Source organism: Drosophila serrata, unplaced genomic scaffold (genome assembly GCF_035046125.1).
Source record: "Drosophila serrata isolate PLE 108 unplaced genomic scaffold, ASM3504612v1 contig_26, whole genome shotgun sequence".
NCBI classification, from domain to species: Eukaryota; Metazoa; Arthropoda; class Insecta; order Diptera; family Drosophilidae; genus Drosophila; species Drosophila serrata.
In genome coordinates this window covers 559799-579732 of record NW_028256924.1, presented here as the reverse complement: position 1 = coordinate 579732, position 19934 = coordinate 559799, and the positions used below count along the sequence as shown (strand labels likewise).

General features: G+C 39.1%; 1 protein-coding gene, 2 long non-coding RNA genes and 1 other non-coding gene across 5 annotated transcripts; 1 reads left to right on the top strand and 3 right to left on the bottom strand.

The window, feature by feature from the left end:
• The first annotated feature begins 308 nt into the window (after positions 1-308).
• On the top strand, positions 309-17370 carry LOC110190925 (protein FAM13A). Of its 2 annotated transcripts, XM_020961589.2 has the most exons (4): positions 309-583; positions 2265-4005; positions 12414-14153; positions 15306-17370. In XM_020961589.2, exons 3-4 carry the CDS (start codon positions 12420-12422, stop codon positions 16014-16016), a joined length of 2445 nt encoding a protein of 814 aa, XP_020817248.2. In that variant the 5' UTR covers positions 309-583; positions 2265-4005; positions 12414-12419; the 3' UTR covers positions 16017-17370. The 2 variants fall into 2 exon arrangements, with proteins under 2 accessions (XP_020817248.2, XP_020817247.2); XM_020961588.2 differs by lacking the exons at positions 309-583; positions 2265-4005 and adding an exon at positions 11098-11622.
• On the bottom strand, positions 10129-11250 carry LOC147645048 (uncharacterized). The gene is made up of 2 exons (XR_015271420.1): positions 10781-11250; positions 10129-10721 (listed from the first exon to the last, which is right to left on the bottom strand). It is a non-coding gene; the product is annotated as an uncharacterized LOC147645048 (long non-coding RNA).
• LOC147645046 (uncharacterized) lies at positions 16459-19881 on the bottom strand. Its single transcript, XR_015271419.1, has 4 exons — positions 19827-19881; positions 19596-19653; positions 18162-18657; positions 16459-17439 (listed from the first exon to the last, which is right to left on the bottom strand). It is a non-coding gene; the product is annotated as an uncharacterized LOC147645046 (long non-coding RNA).
• LOC147645047 (small nucleolar RNA R38) lies at positions 18270-18355 on the bottom strand. Its single transcript, XR_015271465.1, has one exon. It is a non-coding gene; the product is annotated as a small nucleolar RNA R38 (small nucleolar RNA).
• Positions 19882-19934: the final 53 nt, after the last annotated feature.

Genomic DNA, 19934 nt, shown 5'->3' with positions numbered 1-19934 from the left:
GGTGCCTTGGGGCAGGGACAGGGGGCATGGCAAAGTGTGCGTTCAAGGACATGCATACATTACATTACGGCGGGGCTTTACGCCCTGAGCCAAGGCATTAAGCCGTGAAATGCGACCAAAGCGAACGCAGCAACAGCTAACGGCAAAGCCTGCGCCGCTGTTAACGCTGCGTTTGTGCGATATTTAATTATCACGGCGTGGGCCGTGGGGGTTGGGGTGGGGTAGTTCGTATGCAGCGTCCTTGCCAACTCTTCGGTTGACTGCGAGAGCCGCCGAGAGAGGCAGCCGGGCGAAGCATTCATTCAGTAGAAATTGCAATCTCTCTCCTTGTGTCTGTCTCGCTCTCTTTCTCTTTGCTCCCCCGGCGTGGCGTACGTTGCTAGGAGCACGTTTTATTTTTCCGCTCATTCTATGTTGGTTCTTCGTCCGGTGTGGTTTACAGTTATTTTTCTCTCAGCGTCCGTGCGATTCCCCATCCGTTCGTGAGAGTGTGTGAGTGCGTGCGTTTTGAGTGAGTTTGTGGCCCTTGCCACCAACAACAAGCAGCAGAGGGAAGAGAGCAGCAGCATCAGCCAAAAATTAGGTAAATGGCGGTACAAGTGTTGCAACTGGTAACGGTACTTTAAAGCTGCACTGTGGAAAACAATTGTACTGTAAATTGATTTAAATTTGAATTTATATTTAAATATTAGGATGTTTTGTTTTGCACAGAATTGGAAATTTAATTGAATTGGAAATTTCAAATAATATAATTTGAAATTTTTTTTAATAATTCTAATAACCTTGGACCTTTAACAAACAAGAAAAGGCTTCCTTTATTTTTAAATTTATAATTAAAGGGTGGTCTCCCTGTTTTCGTTGGTCACCAGTTCCGTTTTATCCAAATTTCACTCACACACAAACAGGCCATGTTTTCATTTTCTTGTCAATGTTTACAATTTTCGGCGTTGCTTTTGTCATTTTATTTATTTTCTTTATTCCGAATAAAGCAGAGCATTAAAAACTGTTTTTCTCTTTGCCGAATTTTTCTGCGACGTCAAAGACATTTTAATGTGCGAATATATAAGCATATTAATACATATGTACATACATATGTACATATGCATCAATTGCTTCTTTTTTTTTAAATTTGAGAAAATGTCTTGTTTATTTTGTTTTATTTTAAGACCGCCGACACGCAAAATATCCATCTGGGGTTAAGTGCCAGACATCATCAATCAATTAGTCATTTTATGGGGCTATTATCGCATATAACATATAGCTGAAGCCATCAATATATAATAATCAGGGGATTAGGGGTTAGGTTAAATGAGTTTTCCACCCAAGGCTAATGATTTAGGGTAATTTACGAAAAACAAAAGGAATACAAAAAAATTTCTATTATATTTGACTAACGACTGTATTTTATAGCTTTTCTTTTGGGACTAGTATTGATTTTAATTTCCCAATGTTTATTGATTTTGGATGGACTAGGTTTTAGGTGTTATTTATATTTATATATAATTGCAGTTTAAGAAACTTTTTGAATTTTTCATAATATTTAATAGAATTCCATTCCGCATTATAAAGAATTCTTTTAAGAAAAGTATACAAATTGTGTAATTATTAAAACGAGCAACAGTATAACAATGTATAATTATTATTTTTAATTTAAATTAATTTTAAAGCTTATTTTTGTACCTTATTTTCATCCTAACCCAAGCAAATGTGCAAAGTAAATGAAAATGTGTTTTTAATTAAAATTGAAATTTATTACTGTACAGTACAGTGTCCGCAGTTTTATCACTTTTCTTTACATTTCCAGCAATTTTCGCGTAAACAAACTCTAGTAGCCTTCTCGTTTGCTTTCCATTTTCCTTTTTGCATTTGCATAATCAAATTTTGTTTATTGGCAGCCATGTCAATTTAAATGCAAATCTGAGAGCTGGCCAATTGCAGAAACTATTTCATTTCGCCCTGCTCTTCATTTTCTTTCCCCCTTCTGTGGAATTTCTCGAAAGTTCGCTGGGGTTCATTAAAAGGAATAAGAACTTGACACCCGTGAATTATTGAGCTCTCTTTTGCTCTCTCTCTCTTTCCTCTTCATCGCCCAACGGTAAATTGCATCCAATTGAACCTAATTGCTCAATCTGAACTTGTTGTTGCTTCTGTTTGTGTGAATTGTAATTGTGCAATCGAGATTTGGAAAAGTCAGCGCCCGCATAAACCAATTAACGAGCCCTAATTAACCCGTTCGTTCTCTCTCTTTCTATTTCTCTTTCTAGCTATGGAAAAACAGTATGCAAAAATGTATGCAATTGCCGTCATAGGGCCCATTGAAATGGAAATGCCCCACAATTGAGCCACCAAAAATGAACCAAAAGAGCATTTAGCCAAAAGAGTCAGTGAGTGAGAGCGAGAGGGAGAAGTTTTCGTTTGCAACGTCATCGCATCAGAGGCATCGCATAGGATAGAGAGCGCGAGCGCATTACGCCCTTACACATTTACACGCCCATTTCACAACTCCGCTCGAAAGGAAACATCATCCAGAATTCGCATTAACCAAACGAATTAGATAATTAAACTGAAGGAGAAAAAAAGACTCGAACGATAAAAAGAGTCTGCGCAAAGAGAACGGCCGCAATAGAGAGTGTAAAAGAGAGCCAAACGCTGCCTGTTTCGTGCTCCCACTTGGAGCCACCAAGTGTTCGTGGCTCTCATTTGATTTTGCCTCTTTCGTGACACAACGTGCGTTCAAGTAGCGGAAAGTTTTTCATTCGCGGTCTGCTGTGTTTGTGTTAGTAAATGCAATTGAAATTGTAGTTTTGTGCTTTAAAAGCGGAGTTTTAATTGCTAATTCGGGAAAACTGCCTTGAAAAGCAGATAAACAAGGGCAAACCGCTGCAAAATTCATTTATCCAGTGCCGCGAGAGTGTAAAATATCGATTTTTCGGCAAACGCGCGTCGCACACAACAACAGAAACTACAATTGCGAGACAAACAGAGCTGCAAGGCGAGCAAAGTGAACAGTAGACGAAGCATACAGCGAAATAAAACCAAAGCTGTTTTCAAATAGAGTTTTTAGTAAGCCAAACGCTTTACATAATTGCAACAACAACAACGACGGCGCTGCAAGGGGGAAAACTCTTTTCGAAAAGAGCTCCAGCCGTAAACCGCAGAGACACATGCTCAGATACCGTCTCGTTTCGACTCACTTCCTCAAGCAGCCGTAGTGCGCGAGCGCAAGGGAGACAGCTATACCGCGAGAGAGAGCGTGGGTGTGAATTGCATTGCAGCTGAAAGTGCATTTGAGCGAGCGAGAGGCCGATCGAGCAGGATACCTATAAAAGCGCGACAGGTGCGCGCCTCTTCAGTCAAGCTTATTCAGTCAATCTGCTGCACAGGGCAGAAGGGAATTCGCATCCGATCCGGCACCAAAATCCAGTCACAACGTATTCGCTAGGAGTCCTGCGCCTGCTGGGTCTGAGCTCTAGTTTGGATAGTGAAAATGTGCAGAGATCGCGATATGAGTTTGTGGTAGATCAGCGCAACCGTCGTTACAAGGTCAAGAAAAAAATCAAGCTTGCGGGCGAGTGAGGCGCTCCTGGGCCGCAGCCCTCGGGAGAGAGAGAGATTCGGGAGATCCTGGACCAGCAGCAGCAGCAGCAGCAACAACAACAACAACAACAACCAGATCGTCTAGCTACCAAACCAAAGTTAACAATATTAGCAAAGTTAAATAATAGTTAAGCCTCCAATAGCCCTTCTTCCATTTCGAGTGCGCGTCGTATTTACATATAAAGATCCCCGGCAATGTGACTATACCGCGCATCCTGCGTATCCGGGCAACATCCAAGCGACTCAGGCAACAGCTAAACGAGTGATTCCTCCTCTCTCGATCTTCCTCCAATTTTTCCATCCCCAAAACCAAAGGATAACGTCGTGCAACTGGCGAACGTACGGGGAAAAACCAGCAAGATTGAAGACTTTGGGAGAAATCTTTGGAAGTCCGTTAAGGCTTGCATTGTAAGTAAATAGAGGATAAATATTTATTAATTATACTAATAACAATAAGACTTTATATAATTTTTAATGGTTTGCAAGTATAAAGAGAGCATATGTTATAGTTAAAACTCATTTTAAAATCATCAAACTATAATAAAAAAGTCTTAAGAAAAGAAGAAAGGAAACTCCCTTGAAATAAATATATAAAACTACTTGAGAGCCACGATATCTCCACATAAACAGTCGTAAGAATTAAATAATTCGCTATTTGTGGAGGAAGGTCATTCGCTTACATTATATTTGTAAATAAACACGCGCCTAATTGCATGAAAATAGTATCAGATAATGTAAATAATGTCTTCTCAATTTTCCGCCTTATTTTCACACCTGTTTGTTACAATTACCGGACACCTATTTGCGTTTGCGTTACGGTTTCAAACTAATTGAGAGGTGTACCATATATATTGTGCCATGTTTATTTTCGCCACCGATGGGGCGGCTTATAAAGAAATTAACACATTTGGCCAGGGCGATGGAAAAAACGTTGGCAAGCGTAATCGGATCGTAGGCATTGCATATTTTCAGACGCCAGTCACAAAGCGAGAAAGTCTGTCAATTTCCACGGAATTTCCACCCGATCGATAAACATATTGGTATCCAATTCACCACCACACATATATTAGAAAAACATACATATATAGAAATCGATGGGCGACATATAAATACCTTATCTTTCTGTTGGCTTGGCTACTGACTGATTTTTCCATTACATTCCCATTCGATCGATTCATTTAGTGTTCTGTTTTCCCATTTCCAGCCTGTTTCTGTCTGCTTTGTTTATTGTTACTTATGGTGTTTTTATTATTTTATCGTTTTGAGTCATGGGGGAAACAGTGGGCCCCTTCTGTAGCTACTGCCAGAACGGAAAGTTTTACAAGCCCTGGCCCAGGAAAATTGTTTCACATATTTGCCGAAATTATTATCGTACCTTATTTTATTTTGGGGGAAAACATATAACAAAACTGTTGCCCCAAAACCCACTCCCGGCTCTAGGATAATTCCCATTGTCATGTCAGTTGTCGTGACGTGCAACGAAAATTGGTTTGTCGAGTATGTTGACCCAAAAAATTACCAACTCTATTGACTGTCTACGTCTGAATATGTTTGCATTCGTATCAGGAGACTATAATCGAAGGTAAACCAATTAAGTTGTAGTCCACGGCGACATGAACAGCAGCAGTATTTTATTTTAGCAGTCACTGTGCTGCTTCGCCACCCCCGGCGAAATTCAATTAACGCAGCAACTAAACGGATTAGCAAACAGATTTTTCACTTTTTTTTTTCTAATTTTATTTGTATTTTCATTTTGTATTTTTTGCGCAGTTTGCGGTTTTACCTATTTTTAGAGGGCGCCCACCAAAAAAGTTCAATGTGTAAGCGATCAATTGTGTTGCGGGTTTATTTTTGGCATTGTTTAAATTTGTATTTGGCAGTCGACTTGGTCCACTGAACAGAATTTATTATCATCGCAGAATCACTGTGTTTGACTAGACAGAATTTCATCAGGCGTGGAGGAAATATGTATAAGGGAGATCTATAAGTGGAAGAACAAAGAATAAAATAATGGAGACACTAAAAAATTCATCCCTTTATAATTGTCTTTGTACGATTTAAAATGAGTGTTCTGTGGGGAAATTTATAAATTATTTAATTTCTGTTGAAAAAACTAAGAAAACTTTGAAAATCAAATAATTTGTCATGTCATTTCTTATCTTGAACTTCTAAAAACATTGTATATTCTCTCAATTTATTCATTAATGAAGATACAACTACTGAAGATACTTTCTTTACAAATTGAAATATAGGTTTTTATGCTTTAACAAAAGAGTGTAGTGTCACTGACCTGCTTTACTCATTTAATTGTTGGGGTTTCTCTCCAAACATTGAGCATGAGAGTATTTTTCGCTATATGCATTGTAAGCCACATGATCTCCGCCGGTCTCCCGTTCTTGAAAGATCATTTATAAACAAAAATCGCCAGTCATTCGATTGTATAAGAGAGAGACCCGGTTGTATCCATTAGATGCATCTGTCCAGGGTCGTTCCAAGTTCCTCGTGAGCCCCATTGGCGTTGGGTCTCGTGACCATTGTTGGTCATGTGGCCAAAGTGTCTGGCTGGAACCAGGCCGTGATGTGGTACATATTTAAAGAATACAAAAGCTCTAGTCAAAAAGCAAGTGTTTTAAATTTAAACGAAACCAGAGAGAATAAATTAATTAACCAAAAACCTGTTTCTCACGTCGAACAAGGCTCGTAAATTATGGCAAAATATCCTCCTTTCCACAGTCGCGTTTTTTATTATATTTATAAACGGGTTGCCAAAGTTCACGAAACTGGAAAAAGAAATTTCTGATTGCTGGCTGGGTGCTTTTTAACTGAACTCGAGATGAAGATGCCTTCATCAATTGAAATTGATTGATTCTAACGAAAGCGGGCGAAAAAAATACACATATATAAATAAATGTGTGGGGAGGAGCAGCTGGGAAACGGAATTGGGAATTTGTCAATTAATTGGACACAAACGGGAGAAAAACAACAACAGAAGCCGATCAAGTGACCACCAATAAAGTAATTACGTCACTAACTGCACAGGCGAAAAATGAGTGAAATTGTACTTTGACCTCAGAAAAGTCTAAGCTGCATTTCCTTATATTTGTAAGTAGGAGAAAAGTCAAGGGGTTTTAGTTTGGAATAACTATTTTGGTTGAAATATTCTCTACAGAAGTTTATGAACCTTGTTAGAGCAGAGACTAAGTGGCTTATTTAATTAATTATTTATTTTATTACTATTATTGCCTACTTCTAACTGGATTAAATACATTATAAAGTTCTTAGTACCTCATTCCCAGCTCAGTTTATACTATTTTCCCACCATTATCGAAGTTTATTTCTGGAACACTTTTCACGCATTTTCTCTCTAATCAAAATGTACTACTTTTATTTGTGTGTCTCCTTTACTTGTATTTACTTTTTACCTTTTTACTCACATTTTGGTTTGTTGTTCCAGTCGCGCTTCATTAAAATTTTGTGTGTTTCTCATTTGCATTTTGCTTTTGGGGCTTGGTAATATTCCACTGAGATTTCCCCCATAAATTGTTAGGTAGTCAGTCGTCTCATTCTACTCATAAAATGTTGTTTTTTTGGGGATTGCGCAATCGTAGGAAATGCAAGAAGCACGTGACTGACATTAACTGATTTCAATAACGAAAAAATAGTGAGCTTTCTTGCCGTCAAGATAGTCACTTTGTTTAGTCGATACAGCTAGCTAGCCAACTAGCAGTGATTGATGCGATTCGCATTGGAAAATTACGATTTCCCAAAATAGAAACATACAAAAAATAGAATGGAGTACCCATCATCGTTTAGGTCTGGGCGACCACTTGAGATGGCTTCTTGAAATTCCAGCGGCAGTACATAAATTAAACTCGTTATCAGTATTCTTTCACCTTATCTAATCGCTGGGTGTGATTAATTGTCGTTCAATTAGGTGAGCTTCAGCATATCCATTGAAAACAAACACTGAACGTGCTGTCACCTGGGTGCAGTGCGAATATCATTCTTGAAGAAAAAAATATGGGAACTCGAAATTCCATTCCATATTTTTAATCGGATTTTTCCGCCTTGTCTTCGATTGATGGGCTTTCAGAAGGCACTGATTGAAAACCATGATGACTCACTAGTGGCAACTCATTAAAACAATACTAAATACCAATTAGCAGCTGGACATGATCTGCCCTAACTAAGAGCTATTATTATTATTATTATTGGGTTTGTGGCAGTGCATAATTTGCAAGTTATGGTGGGAAAAGTACGAGTAAGACCCACCCCTATGAATAAATAAAGTAAAATTTCCATTCAAGGTAATTACCTTGACATAATATTATAACTATTTCGATTTTCTAGATAATTACAACGTTAAGAGGGTCTGTAAGGCATTTTCTTTCTTCTTTAATCTTCTAAAACGTAATTATTTAAACAACTAAGTTTGAGTTTTTCCATATACTCTTGAGTGTCAAATGCTGCTCCTTATATTATTTTAAATTCAAATATTTCTTGAACTTTCTTAAAAGATATTTCAAGTACTTATATAAAAGCCATCAAGTTAATAGACAACTTCTTGGAATTTGGTAAACAATTACAATCGCTTTGTTTACGATTATTCGAGCTGCTGAAATTCGGAAGGCACTCAAATTGATGAAATGTCAACATGGAGTAATGGCGAGAGACTTGAAATGCCGATACAATTAGGCTAAAACTGTTTACCTCCAAAATGGGAATCGGAGAGCGGTATTAACTTGAGTGGTAGACCTGCAATTAACCAGTTATCCACCGGTTTCAGCCGGCGCTAGGCAGTCTGCGTCAGTCTTGATGTGTTGATTTCGGCGATATATATTTTAGCCCCTGGTTACCAGGTAAATCCGACTTATCAGGCGGTGAAAATTCCTACTTAATATTGGTAGCTTGCTTAAAGTACACCGGGGTATAATCGGAGTTCACACGGGTCTGTTAAAATGCCCGAAAAACGCACATCGTTTCATGGCTGGCATCGCGCATACGCCGCGTGGTCCAATTTTAGCATCACCCTGCGATGCTGGTTACTCGCTTCGGTCTGTTGTTGTTTTCCGGAGAGCGTCGATTTGAGTGGCAACAAAGACCCATAAATCCAACATGCTATTGTACCCATGACTTTGTTTTCGTGCTTTTTTTCGCCACCGTCATCGGTAAACATATTGATTTCAGCGCGTGGCTCGGCTTTTAAAGAGGTGTGCGGAGCAGAGCGACCTTCTTTACCTATAAGCTAAAGGATTATGAAACATAAGAGTTTCCTGTGGCGGAGCTCTTTGAAGGTTCCTCTCAAAAGCATTGCCGCAAAAGTTTTCACATTAAATGCGGCTTTTAAGGCAGCCTTAAAAGGATTTTAAGCAAAGTTGGGGACTTAGACGTAGACCTTTTTGTGTTTTAACTTTAATGAAAGTGTAGAAACTACAAAACTTTATTATATGAAGATGTTTTAATAAGTATAATGGATGAATTAATATTTAAACTACAAAAGAAACTGGTTTTATCGTTAATATAGGGCATTCCCTTTAGATCCATAAATAATAACTGAAGAAACATGTGTAACACACACATAAATCCTTTATCAATCAAAAGAACTCGTGCGTGGTACTTTTATTTTTCATGTTTTGGTTCCGAAACCACTTAAACCTTAATCGCGTCTGCTCTGTCCGTCCACAAATAGTTCATGACGATGGGGAATCTAATCGAGAATTCCTGATAAAGTAAAGATGGTGAGGAAACTACTAGCCTGCTTGGCTTTATCTGAAAAACTATAAAACTGAAAGCGAAATTCAAATAAATGTCAAATCATTTGTGGCCCCTCCTTCTGGCGGGGATTGGGGGTTCCATGGATGTTATCCATTCCGCCGACCTTTTGTCGGAGCTTTTTGAGTCATGCACTTGCCTGGCTCTGTGTAAACAATTATCGTGGACTTTTATTGCATAAACAATTCTGGGTAAGGTGGTAGGAAGCACAATGACGGATCCCTATCCAGATATTATTATTTGCTTCGATTGCGATGTGAGTAAATTGTGCCATTTCTTTAGCTCCTTTCGCTTATATAATCAATGCACGACAATGTGTTTATAATTAATGTGTCCATATATAGTTTTTTGCCCATCGAAAGGTGGTTCGATTTCCCTTGATTCGTGAGTAAACACAAACCCGATTGAAGTCCAATTCATTATCCATCATAAAAAGGCTTTCGAGTGTCGCTATCTGTCTGCCAGTGGAAATCCCTAAAACAAATTCCCCTTTCCGTTGGAGTCTAATTAATTTGATAAAGCCTGAGACCGCGGTCTTAAGGTGGGAGAAATGCTTTGCACGCGCCTTCTTCAGCTGGAATTTTCTAAATAAATATTTATATGTGTATTAGCTTTCATTGTGTTTTCAAATGGGGAAAAATAAATGTATATGTAGACTGATATGTTGACAAATATTAAATGTTTGCTTTATTTTCTTTAGACATTTCTCTTGCTCAGTCATGAAAACTGCGCAGAAAACTCAAGAAAACTCAAGGACGCTTGGTTTTGTAAAACATTTTCTTTGATTTATTTGTATTTCGGTATTATATAGTTATTTCTTGTTTAAATATTTGACGAAGAAGATATATCTTTTGTATTTACTACTAAAGTTTTTTAATTCAGCCTCTCAAATAAATTAAATTTTTACTGTTTTGGCTTTATAAAATATAATTTACCACCAAATATAATTTAAATTGAAGGATTTCAGCCTATATATTTTGTATATATATAAGTTTTTGTTGCTGTTCTCGATCACGTCGTTATCGATTGACGTCACTGTAGGGCGCGTGCGTCTCTTAATTAGTTCGTCTCGTTTGGGATCCGAGATCTGGTCAGGCAGTTGACCGGAGATGCTCCGATATATTCGGTTAACCTAGAGAATGTGACTCATACGGAGCTCTCTCTCTCTCTCTCTCTCTCTCGTAGCTTTAATTGTTATATTTACACACGTCGTGACATTGCACTTGAATTTTTGTCCCGTGCATATTTTGGTATTTGCTTCCCGTTAACTGTTACCTGTTGCCGGTGTTACCTGTCTTTGGCCTCGGTTTTCCGAAACGATTCTTGATGATCCCATTCGCGTGTTGCAGGGGCTGAAAGACAAACAAGTGCATAAATTAATTCGCCTTATTAATATGGCCATAAAGTCTACCGGCTTGTTGCTAATTTCTGCGGGCCAGATTTATTTATAAACCCAACCCTCCGCGCGCGTAGCACCTTTTTGGGCAAATATCACACTCTGATTATACAGATCCTACTACTATCGATAAGGAAAACAGATTGCAAGTGTCTCCAGCCAGTTCTGGATCCGAAGTTTTGTTTACCGAAGCTTTTTCGCACCTTTTCGCGAAGACGAGGAGGAGGAGGAGCCACTTGCTCCGATCGATCGGGAACGCTCTACAGCGCAGGCGCACTCTCTCGCCCGCTCTCGCTTTCCCGCATATAATTCTCTATATAATTCGCGAGGTCGGAGCAGAAATGGGTTTAATAGTGATTCGGTGCGCCCAAAGAAAGCAACGCCAGCGTCGTTCTCCGTTCTCCTCCTCCACAAACACTTTGCTCGGCTGTGTCCGAGGAAAAGCCACAATAATATCAAGCGGAAGAACCTCGACAAAACTGAAAGCAGATTGAAAATAATTAATATTCGTGCCAAACGGGGCAAAAATCTTGTAAAAATAATCAAGATACCGAAACATGTGAACTGCTGGAAAGGGAAAACAAGAAAAAAAGCTCTTGAGAAAAAACAGCAAATGTGAAAAGAAAATTTCAATTACTCTTTTATTGAAATTTATTAAGCAAGATTTAAGGCGTTGACATTTTTATTTGCCCAACAACAAAAACGTCTCTGTATTCAAATCAAGAGACCCTGTGATCAAAAATCAACACGAAAGTGAACTGAAGTGAATTCATTGTGATAATAAATCTAGTTAGACTGATTAAATTAGAGATTAACAGCAAAGCAGAATGACTCCGAGGCTTATAACTTATATTTTGGTAAATATTTTTACTCTAAAGGTTTAATAATATTATTAGGGAAAGGGATAATTAATTGGTTATATTAATAAATTATATAAGAGACTTTGAGTTTTTAATATCTTGAAGTCAACAAATCACTTTATACCTTTTAGATATATAAATATATATTATATCTGGTTTATTTTTATCTAATAATTATTTCGTTCATTTATTAAATTGTTTAACAGTCCCGTATTTCATCATAAGACTCTTTAATTTACCAAAGACTTGCAAGAATTTAAATAATATGTTTATACCTTAATATTGCTTATGTAATAAATTTATTTCACGAACTTCTTCAATTTTCTTTGATTTTATTGCTTGAACTTATATTTAATCAAATCATTAATGTGTATAATATAATTTCATCATGTGTTTATAAAATTTTAAAGTGACTTCAGCTTTCCTAATTATTTTTAATACCTTCAAGCCCCACTTGGTTTAGACTTAAAATATTTATAAACTTGGTAGTTAAACCTTATATGAGATCAGAGATTTCGATGAACTATTACTGAAACGCCGCTGGACTTTGTTGATGGGTCATGACATGGCACAAATAAATGTATTGAATGGAATATTACTCATACGACACGTTGAGCACTCGACACTTATTAACCCACTTAATTGTAGCCGGGGGAAATGACATTTATCGGCAGCTTTAATTGCTTATAATTTTAGCTACAAGTCTGTCACGGCATCGCCGATTGATTATTCTATCTATATCTAAGTGATTCTCATGTTCTCCCTTACCCTTCTCTCCATCCTTGCAGTGCGGCATGCGCCATCCCACAACTGGGCTGAACGAAGACGACTTGAGTCGTCTCACTGGTTCATCATCGTCGACGGCCTCGTGCGGCAGCGCAGCCTCGTCATCGTCCTCCTCCTCATCCTCGTCGTCCGCAGCCACTGCAGCCCGCAATGAGGGGGTTCGGAGTCCGGAGAAGCCCATGCCAGCCCTGGCAGGTCCTGGTGAGCCCCTCAAGAGCCATCTGAATAGTGGCTTCAACTCCACCTACCTGCCCGAGATCATACATCCGGCACTGGAATGGCAGAAGTCATCGCGCAAACGCAAGGAGCGTTTGGACAGCAGCTCGGCCTTTGGCCAGGATCGCAAGCTACAGCGCAGCAACAGCGAGGAGCTGCTCACAGACGGCGGACCGGTGGCCATTGTGGCAACAGCGGCCACTGGCTGCCAGACCGCTGCCGCCGCCGCCCATCTCCTGGAGGCCCAGTGCGATGCCATCCGTCGCGTTTCCTCCGAGGATTTTAAGCGCACGGCCAGCTATGCCAGCTACCGGCAGGAGTTCGAGCGCGAGCAGGAAGAGGCCTCGGAGCTGGGGGAAAATAATGCCTCACTGGCCAACTTGCCAACGGGAGAGGCGGCCAAGGAGCGACCCCGCCTGGAGACCAGTCCAGCGCGTCAGCCGCTGGCCAAGGAGACCAGCGATGACTCCGAGTGCGAGCACGAGCGGCGTCGCAGCAGCGAGCGCTTCTGCAAGTCCCGCCAGCCGCCGGTGCGCAAGTCCGGTGTGGCCAAGAAGGGCAGCGGGGCCGGAGGCAGTGGCTCCAAGTACCTGCCCTCGCGGCGGGATGAGCAGAGCGCCTACAAGTACGATCTGTCGGCCCTGAAGTACGAACGCAGAGGTTTCATCAGCAGCAGGAAACAGCAACAGCAGCAGCAGCAACAGCAGCAGCAGCAGGATCACAACGACAACAATTTGATAGACTTCCATCAGCAGCAAAAGGAGCTGCAGACCAAGAGGAGCGCCAGCATCTCACCCACGCCCACCACCAGCTCCTCGGCGGGCAGCGACGACAGCACGCCCACTTCCAACGCCGCCCCGGCGCCCATCAAGGCCAAGCCCCAGCGGCAGCAGCAGAGCCTGGATCTCACATCAGCCCAGGAATCGCTGCCCTGGGAGCGAGGAGATGAACCGGCTCCCATCCTGAGCCGTCGCTATGCCCACTCTCGCCCCCACATCGGTGGAAACCTCGATGCAGCTGCTCAGCTTGCCAAGGCCATGCCGTATCCCCAGCAACTGCCCAAGCAGGCGGCCACAGTTCAGCTTCATGCCGACATCGGTGACATGGACATGGAGCCCATGGATGCAGTGCGTGCGTTCAGTTCGCTGGAGAATATGCGCACCCGGGATGTGATGCAGCAGGTGCTGCCCGCCATGATGGTTGCCTTCCAGACGCCCGATGAGCGCCTCAAGTCCATTAATCGCCGGGTGACGGTGCTGAAGAAGAAGCTGGTGCAGCTGGAGGAGTCGCTGGAGCAGCGTCTGGGCTACAGGCCATCGCAGGCGGAGCGGCTGAACGACAAGTACATGAAGAACGCACTGGCGGAGTTGAGCAAGCTGCGCAAGGAACGGCATGAGCTCAAGACTGATCCCATCGCGGCACTGGGCCTCAAGGTGGGCAGCGGAGGCGTCGGCGGGAGCATTGCTGGCCAGGAAGTGGCCAAGAAGCTGGAGCGCATGAAGGCCACCCTTGCTGAAATCGAGCAGGTAATATATCGGGTCTATTTCTTTTTTTTTCTTTGCAAAATCAGAGCTGAAAATCACGAGACACATATTTATGACAATTAGCGAGTGGAACGCAGACGTCAGAGAATATATATTTACATATAGAGGGGGGATAGGATGATGGCCACGACAGCCGCAATTTGGCAATAACTTTGATCTTGCCCCATTGTCAGAAGAGGCGGTAAACATGTATTTTGTTTTGGCAAGAAAAAAACATGATGACAATATTTAGGAAAATTTTAAATGGGAATATGGGATAAAAGGTATAGAAATAGGTCAACAAAATGTATATACAAAACATATAGCTTGTTGTTTTCCCTATTAAGTATTAATATCAACTTAAGACATTTTTCTAGCCACATCAATCAACCAATATAATTTACATAATTATATTCTGGTAACCTTTATGGCTTCCTTAGCTCTTGTCCAACAAAATCAATTCCCACATTCCAAATTGGGCGATTATAATAAGATTTCTATTTATATATCTTCATATACTACATGTATTTATGGCATCTAGACAGGCCTCCTCTCTATAGATATATATATTGACAAATTAATGATACATTTGTCATAGACAAACGCCGCAGACAAACACTCTCTGGCGGCCCAAAAGGAATCCACTCGAAATTGAAATTGAATTTCTGCCAAGAAAACAAAGTGTGCGCGAAATGATTTTTCCTCCCTGTGGAAATGGGAAATGGTCAAAGAGGCCAAAGAGGCAAAGAAGCAGCCGTCCAAGTGCCATGCCATATATTATTGCTATACTGTAACCTATTATTATTTGTTTACAATACGGTTTATGTATGCCGCACTTGTGTTTCTATTTCTGTTCCTGCGGCTCTGGCAGCTTCGGAATTGTCTGCTCTTGTCGCCGACCTGTCATTGTCAGGGCCGAGGAGACTCATAAACAAATCAAGAAACGAGTAATGCCCACAAAGCTGATTAATTGTGTTGTTTACCGATGTGGGTGGTCTTTATCAGTTCATTTTTTGTAGGAGCTTCTGTGGCATTTATTGTGGTTTTTATCATAATGGAGCGAAACATTTTCTGAAATAGATAGAAACTTTTAAAGCATTTAAATTGAATTTAATTATGAACAAATTACTTACCACTTGTCTCCTCCTTTTGCAGAACCTCAACGAGAAGCGCTTGAATGGTCATCGCTCCGAGCAGCTGGAGGATCTGAATGCCGACCAGCTGGTGCAGGAGAAGAGTGCCGTGCAGCATGGCCTGCTCTACTTTGAGAGTCTGTACGGTCATCCCATCACCAAAGAGGAACGCGATGCCGCCCGACCGCTCTATGATCGCTATCGGCAGCTGAAGCGATTGGTTGCCCGCACAGTGATGTTCGGTGCGGGCACTGGGGTGCCAGAGCTTCCAACAATTCTGGAGCATGAGGCCATGGTGTTTGAGGCCACTTCCACGCCACTGCAGTATTCATCGAACAACAGCACCGAGACCACCAACTCGCCCAGCGACTCGAATGCGCCAAATACTCTTACACAGAATGCTTCCTCCGATGAGTCGACGACCACCACCACATTGACTGGTCCGGCGGTCGGAGTGGCTGCCTCGCCTTTGGAATCGGCGGCGGCCAGCGAGAATATCTCGTCGCTGAGTCTGGAACAACTGTGGGAGCAGCTGGATCGCGTGCGGGACGAGAAGGCCCTGCTGAAGGCCACCATTAGGGAGTACGAGTCGCTGTTCGAGGAGCAGAACGGTCGCAAGATGCTGAAGCAGGATCGCCGGTCGCTGGAGACGGAAACTTATGCCCAGTACAAGGAGAAGAAGGCCAAGGTCCGGCTGCTGCAGGCGCTGATCAAGAAGCACATTGGCCAGTAAACCTGGATATCCTCCTTCCATTATTCACAACACAACACGCATACGAAACTTATTTATTTCATACCAACCTAGACTTGTACGCATATTATATGTAGTTTTTAGACTTACATTTACCATATATTCTATAATGATACATTTTATGAATATTGTTGATTCCTTATTGTTTTTTTAAAAAACATCTATTGAGTAATTGTAATAAACGAAACCCCAAACAAAAAGAGGAAAGTGATTGGAGAAACGAAAAGAGAGTAGCCGCAAGACATTTGATTCAAATTCGACCCAATATATGTATCTACCATTCAGACTCCCGCACGGAATTGATATATAATAACACCCCCTTACTCTCTCCCCTCTCGCACTAGAATCATACTTCAGTTCGATGTAAATCGTCATTGATGTTAAAAAATGACTGTATTTGGCCTTAGTTGTCCCACTCCAAAGCGGGGAGCACACACACCTCATTTGATTAGAGCTACTCTACAATATATATATATATGAATATATAGTTTGTAACGATCTAAGGAGCAAATCAAATAATTCGAGAACAGAAAACCTTTATAAATGTTGTCTGGTAGCAATGAACCTTTTATATCGACGATATCCTAACTAGAGACTCTAGAGATCTGTAAACAATATTACCCAAGGCATTATCTAGTTGTGCTTTCCATTAAATGTTTCAGTGTGCAAAACCGCACGCAACCCCCATAAAAACTCCTCGAGATCAGAATTAGGGATATAATTCGATATTCTGTCTGATATATCGGACCAATATAATCGGAAAGGGACAAATAAATTGAATAACATTTTTCAGATATTTTCAATATCAACTTATCAAAAGAAACAATATAATTCGATATGATACGATACGAACAATATTTTGTCTGATTTATCATATCGGACTATTCCCTTCAACATACATCCCTAATCAGAACCTTTGGAGTCGAGAGGATCACAAGTTAGCATCGGTTGCAGACCCAGAGACCTTCTCTGGGCATTTGGTAAACGATTTGATTTTGTTGTGCGAAAAAGCAATTGGGTTTTTTGAAAGTGTATAACCCCCCGCCCCTAAGCCATGCATACGATAACTATATATTATTATATATACTTATATATATATATATGGAATATTTACAAAGATAAAGCCAAGCAAATACATATGTAACGTATATATATTTACATGTTTACATATATATACACACATATAGGACTCAACATTTACAAATTGAATATTCTTATATATGTAGAGCCCACTGAGCTGGGCCACAGAAAGCAGAAAGCATTAAAGTATCTCCCAGCTAACCGAAGCGATTGAATGTCTATGAAATAAAATATATCACGTTATATTAAAATAAAATCTGTGTTTTTATTTTATTTAGCGGTATGGTTACATCAGTTTTATTTAGGCATTATTTGTTGAGTTCGTCTGCAATAAAAGATAAGAAAGAAATAAGTACCGCAGTCTTTGGAATTATTAATCACTTCTTTTGAAGTGGAAATGACGGATCAGATGAGTGTGTATTACACAGGCCGACAAAAAGAAAAAAAAAAAGCTGAACCAAGAACCGAAATATACTTTTCCAATAGTTTACAATGCCAAGAACTCGATTCCGGTCTAAAAAAAATCATATACGTCAGGTTTTCGAGATATTGAAACTTTAAGCGCAAAAATTGTGGTTTTAGGTACATTGACGGTTTTGTAATACGGTTGTGTTATGTAAAAGAATAGTTACAATATCATAAAGAACGGTTCTTGTCCTTTAAAATTAGTTTTTTCAATGTTTAAAAATCTTTTTTGGTCACCGTAATATCGGAGACAAAGAAATGTTTTCCAATTTTACAAACTGATATTAAAGGGCAAGAATATTACGTTAAGATAGCGTACAGATTCATATATTTTTTAAGTTATAGCACCACATATATACCCAAAACGGCAATGTTAATCTTTGAAGTTTAAATATCTCGAAATCCGACCAGACTCGAGTTGCGCGCGTCGAGGACCTTCGGAAAAGTACATTTTGGTTTTGGGTTCCAAGATGCTGTCGACCTGTACCTGTATCTACAGGGAAATTCAGCTTAATTGCTGTTAATGTCTTCACATGCCATGATATGGAAATGAATGTAGTTAAGGTGAAAAAACATGCTTACTTCTTCTATGATTTGCTTGAAAAACGATTCTTGTAAATATTCCATCTGTAAGTAAATAACACATAATTATTAATAATGTCTAGTTTGAAGAAATCATAAAAACAAATTGACTATGTCAGCTTAGTATATCATCAATTGTTTTTATGACAGGGATAACTGTTTGGCTTAAATAAAGGTGTTCATCATAGAGATTTTAATTATATTCGTTACAGATCCTCACTTACCTTGTATAGTTCAGTAAAGCCTGTATATTTTGCAAATTGAAACCATGTGGGATCATACCTACAAAAAAAGAGATTGATATTAATTAGAATACATCAAAAAATACTATGACTTTCTTCAGAAATTATACTAAATTCAGTCATTAAAAGTTAGCAACACATTTAAATTCAGTTATATGCTTGTCTATTGGTTTGTCATCAGATAAAATTATCAAAGATTCTAAAAATAAATAATATACATACCTTAAACAGACAGGATAGCATCCGGAAGATACCTGAATATACAAGAGGAAATTTGTTTTAATATATAAATTTTGATAACAAAAAATATAAAGTATTATAACATAATTTATCAGTATTAAATAACCAATCGACATAATTTCTCCGACTGGGGCGGTATACATAAGCATCATTTTAGTTTTAAAATATTATAAGCAGTAAAGAAAGATAACTTCGAGGAGACGAAGTGTGTATACCCTTGCAGTTACCAATAGGATCATAGGATCGAATGTAAAGTCGATCATAACTAACCTAAAAATGCATTAATTTTAATTCAGAAAGTTGTTGTGCTACTTTTTATAGGGTTAACAAATCTGCATATTGCTTTTTTAATTTTTTTTTAAATTCAATTTTTGTCAAATTTTTTAAATTTTACAATATAAAATTTAATGATAAAATTTCTAAAAATTTTTTTTTTTTTTAATTTCTACCAAATATAGCTAAATCGATTCTGCTGTTCATGCTAATCAAGAATATATATGCTTTATAGGGCCGGAAATGACTCCTTCACAGCGTTACAAGCTTCTAACTAAAAGTATAATACCAATTTTTTAGTCGATATTATTTATATTTTTAATGACAATTTGTTCAACAAATCAAAGTTTAAAAAACTCATAGCTAAGCCAAAAATGCATTAATTTCAATTCGGAAAGTTGTTCTGTGCTAGTTTTTATAGGGTTAACAAATCTGCATACTAAATTTTAAATTTTTTTTAAATTCAATTTTTGTCAAATTTTTAAAATTTAACAATATAAAATTTAATGATAAAATTTCGAAAAAAAAAAATTAAAAAAAGTTTCTACCAAATATAGCTAGATCGATTCTGCTGTTCATGCTGATCAAGAATATATATGATTTATAGGGTCGGAAATGACTCCTTCACTGCTTTTTATGCTTCTGACTGAAATTATAATAGAACAAATAAAAGCCTTACCTTTCCTAATGCTGATAATTTTGAAAACCTTCTACTTCGCCTTTTCCGATTCAGAAATCTGTAAAGAAAAAAACGTATTATTAAGTATATCCTCAAAGGAATTAAATATATCAGTTGTAAATGTAAATTATCAGCAAATAATAACCAATCGACATCATTTCTCCGACTGGGGCGGTATTCAAGAACATCACAATATACATTTAAAAATAATATAAACACTAGTAAAGCTACCTTTACTCCTCAAGGCGTAACACTTTCCAAATTCCTGGTGTTTGCGTGTTATCTGAAATAAATAAATAAAACCATTATAGATATAACAACAAAATAAGCAGAATATAA

Excerpts from the sequence above, each read along its gene's own strand:
- LOC110190925 (XM_020961588.2), top strand. The coding sequence starts at position 11,593 with ATGACTCCGAGGCTTATAACTTATATTTTG. Across the intron at positions 11,623-12,413 it reads GGCTTATAACTTATATTTTG|TGCGGCATGCGCCATCCCAC; the intron begins GTAAATATTTTT and ends CCATCCTTGCAG. Across the intron at positions 14,154-15,305 it reads CCCTTGCTGAAATCGAGCAG|AACCTCAACGAGAAGCGCTT; the intron begins GTAATATATCGG and ends CTCCTTTTGCAG.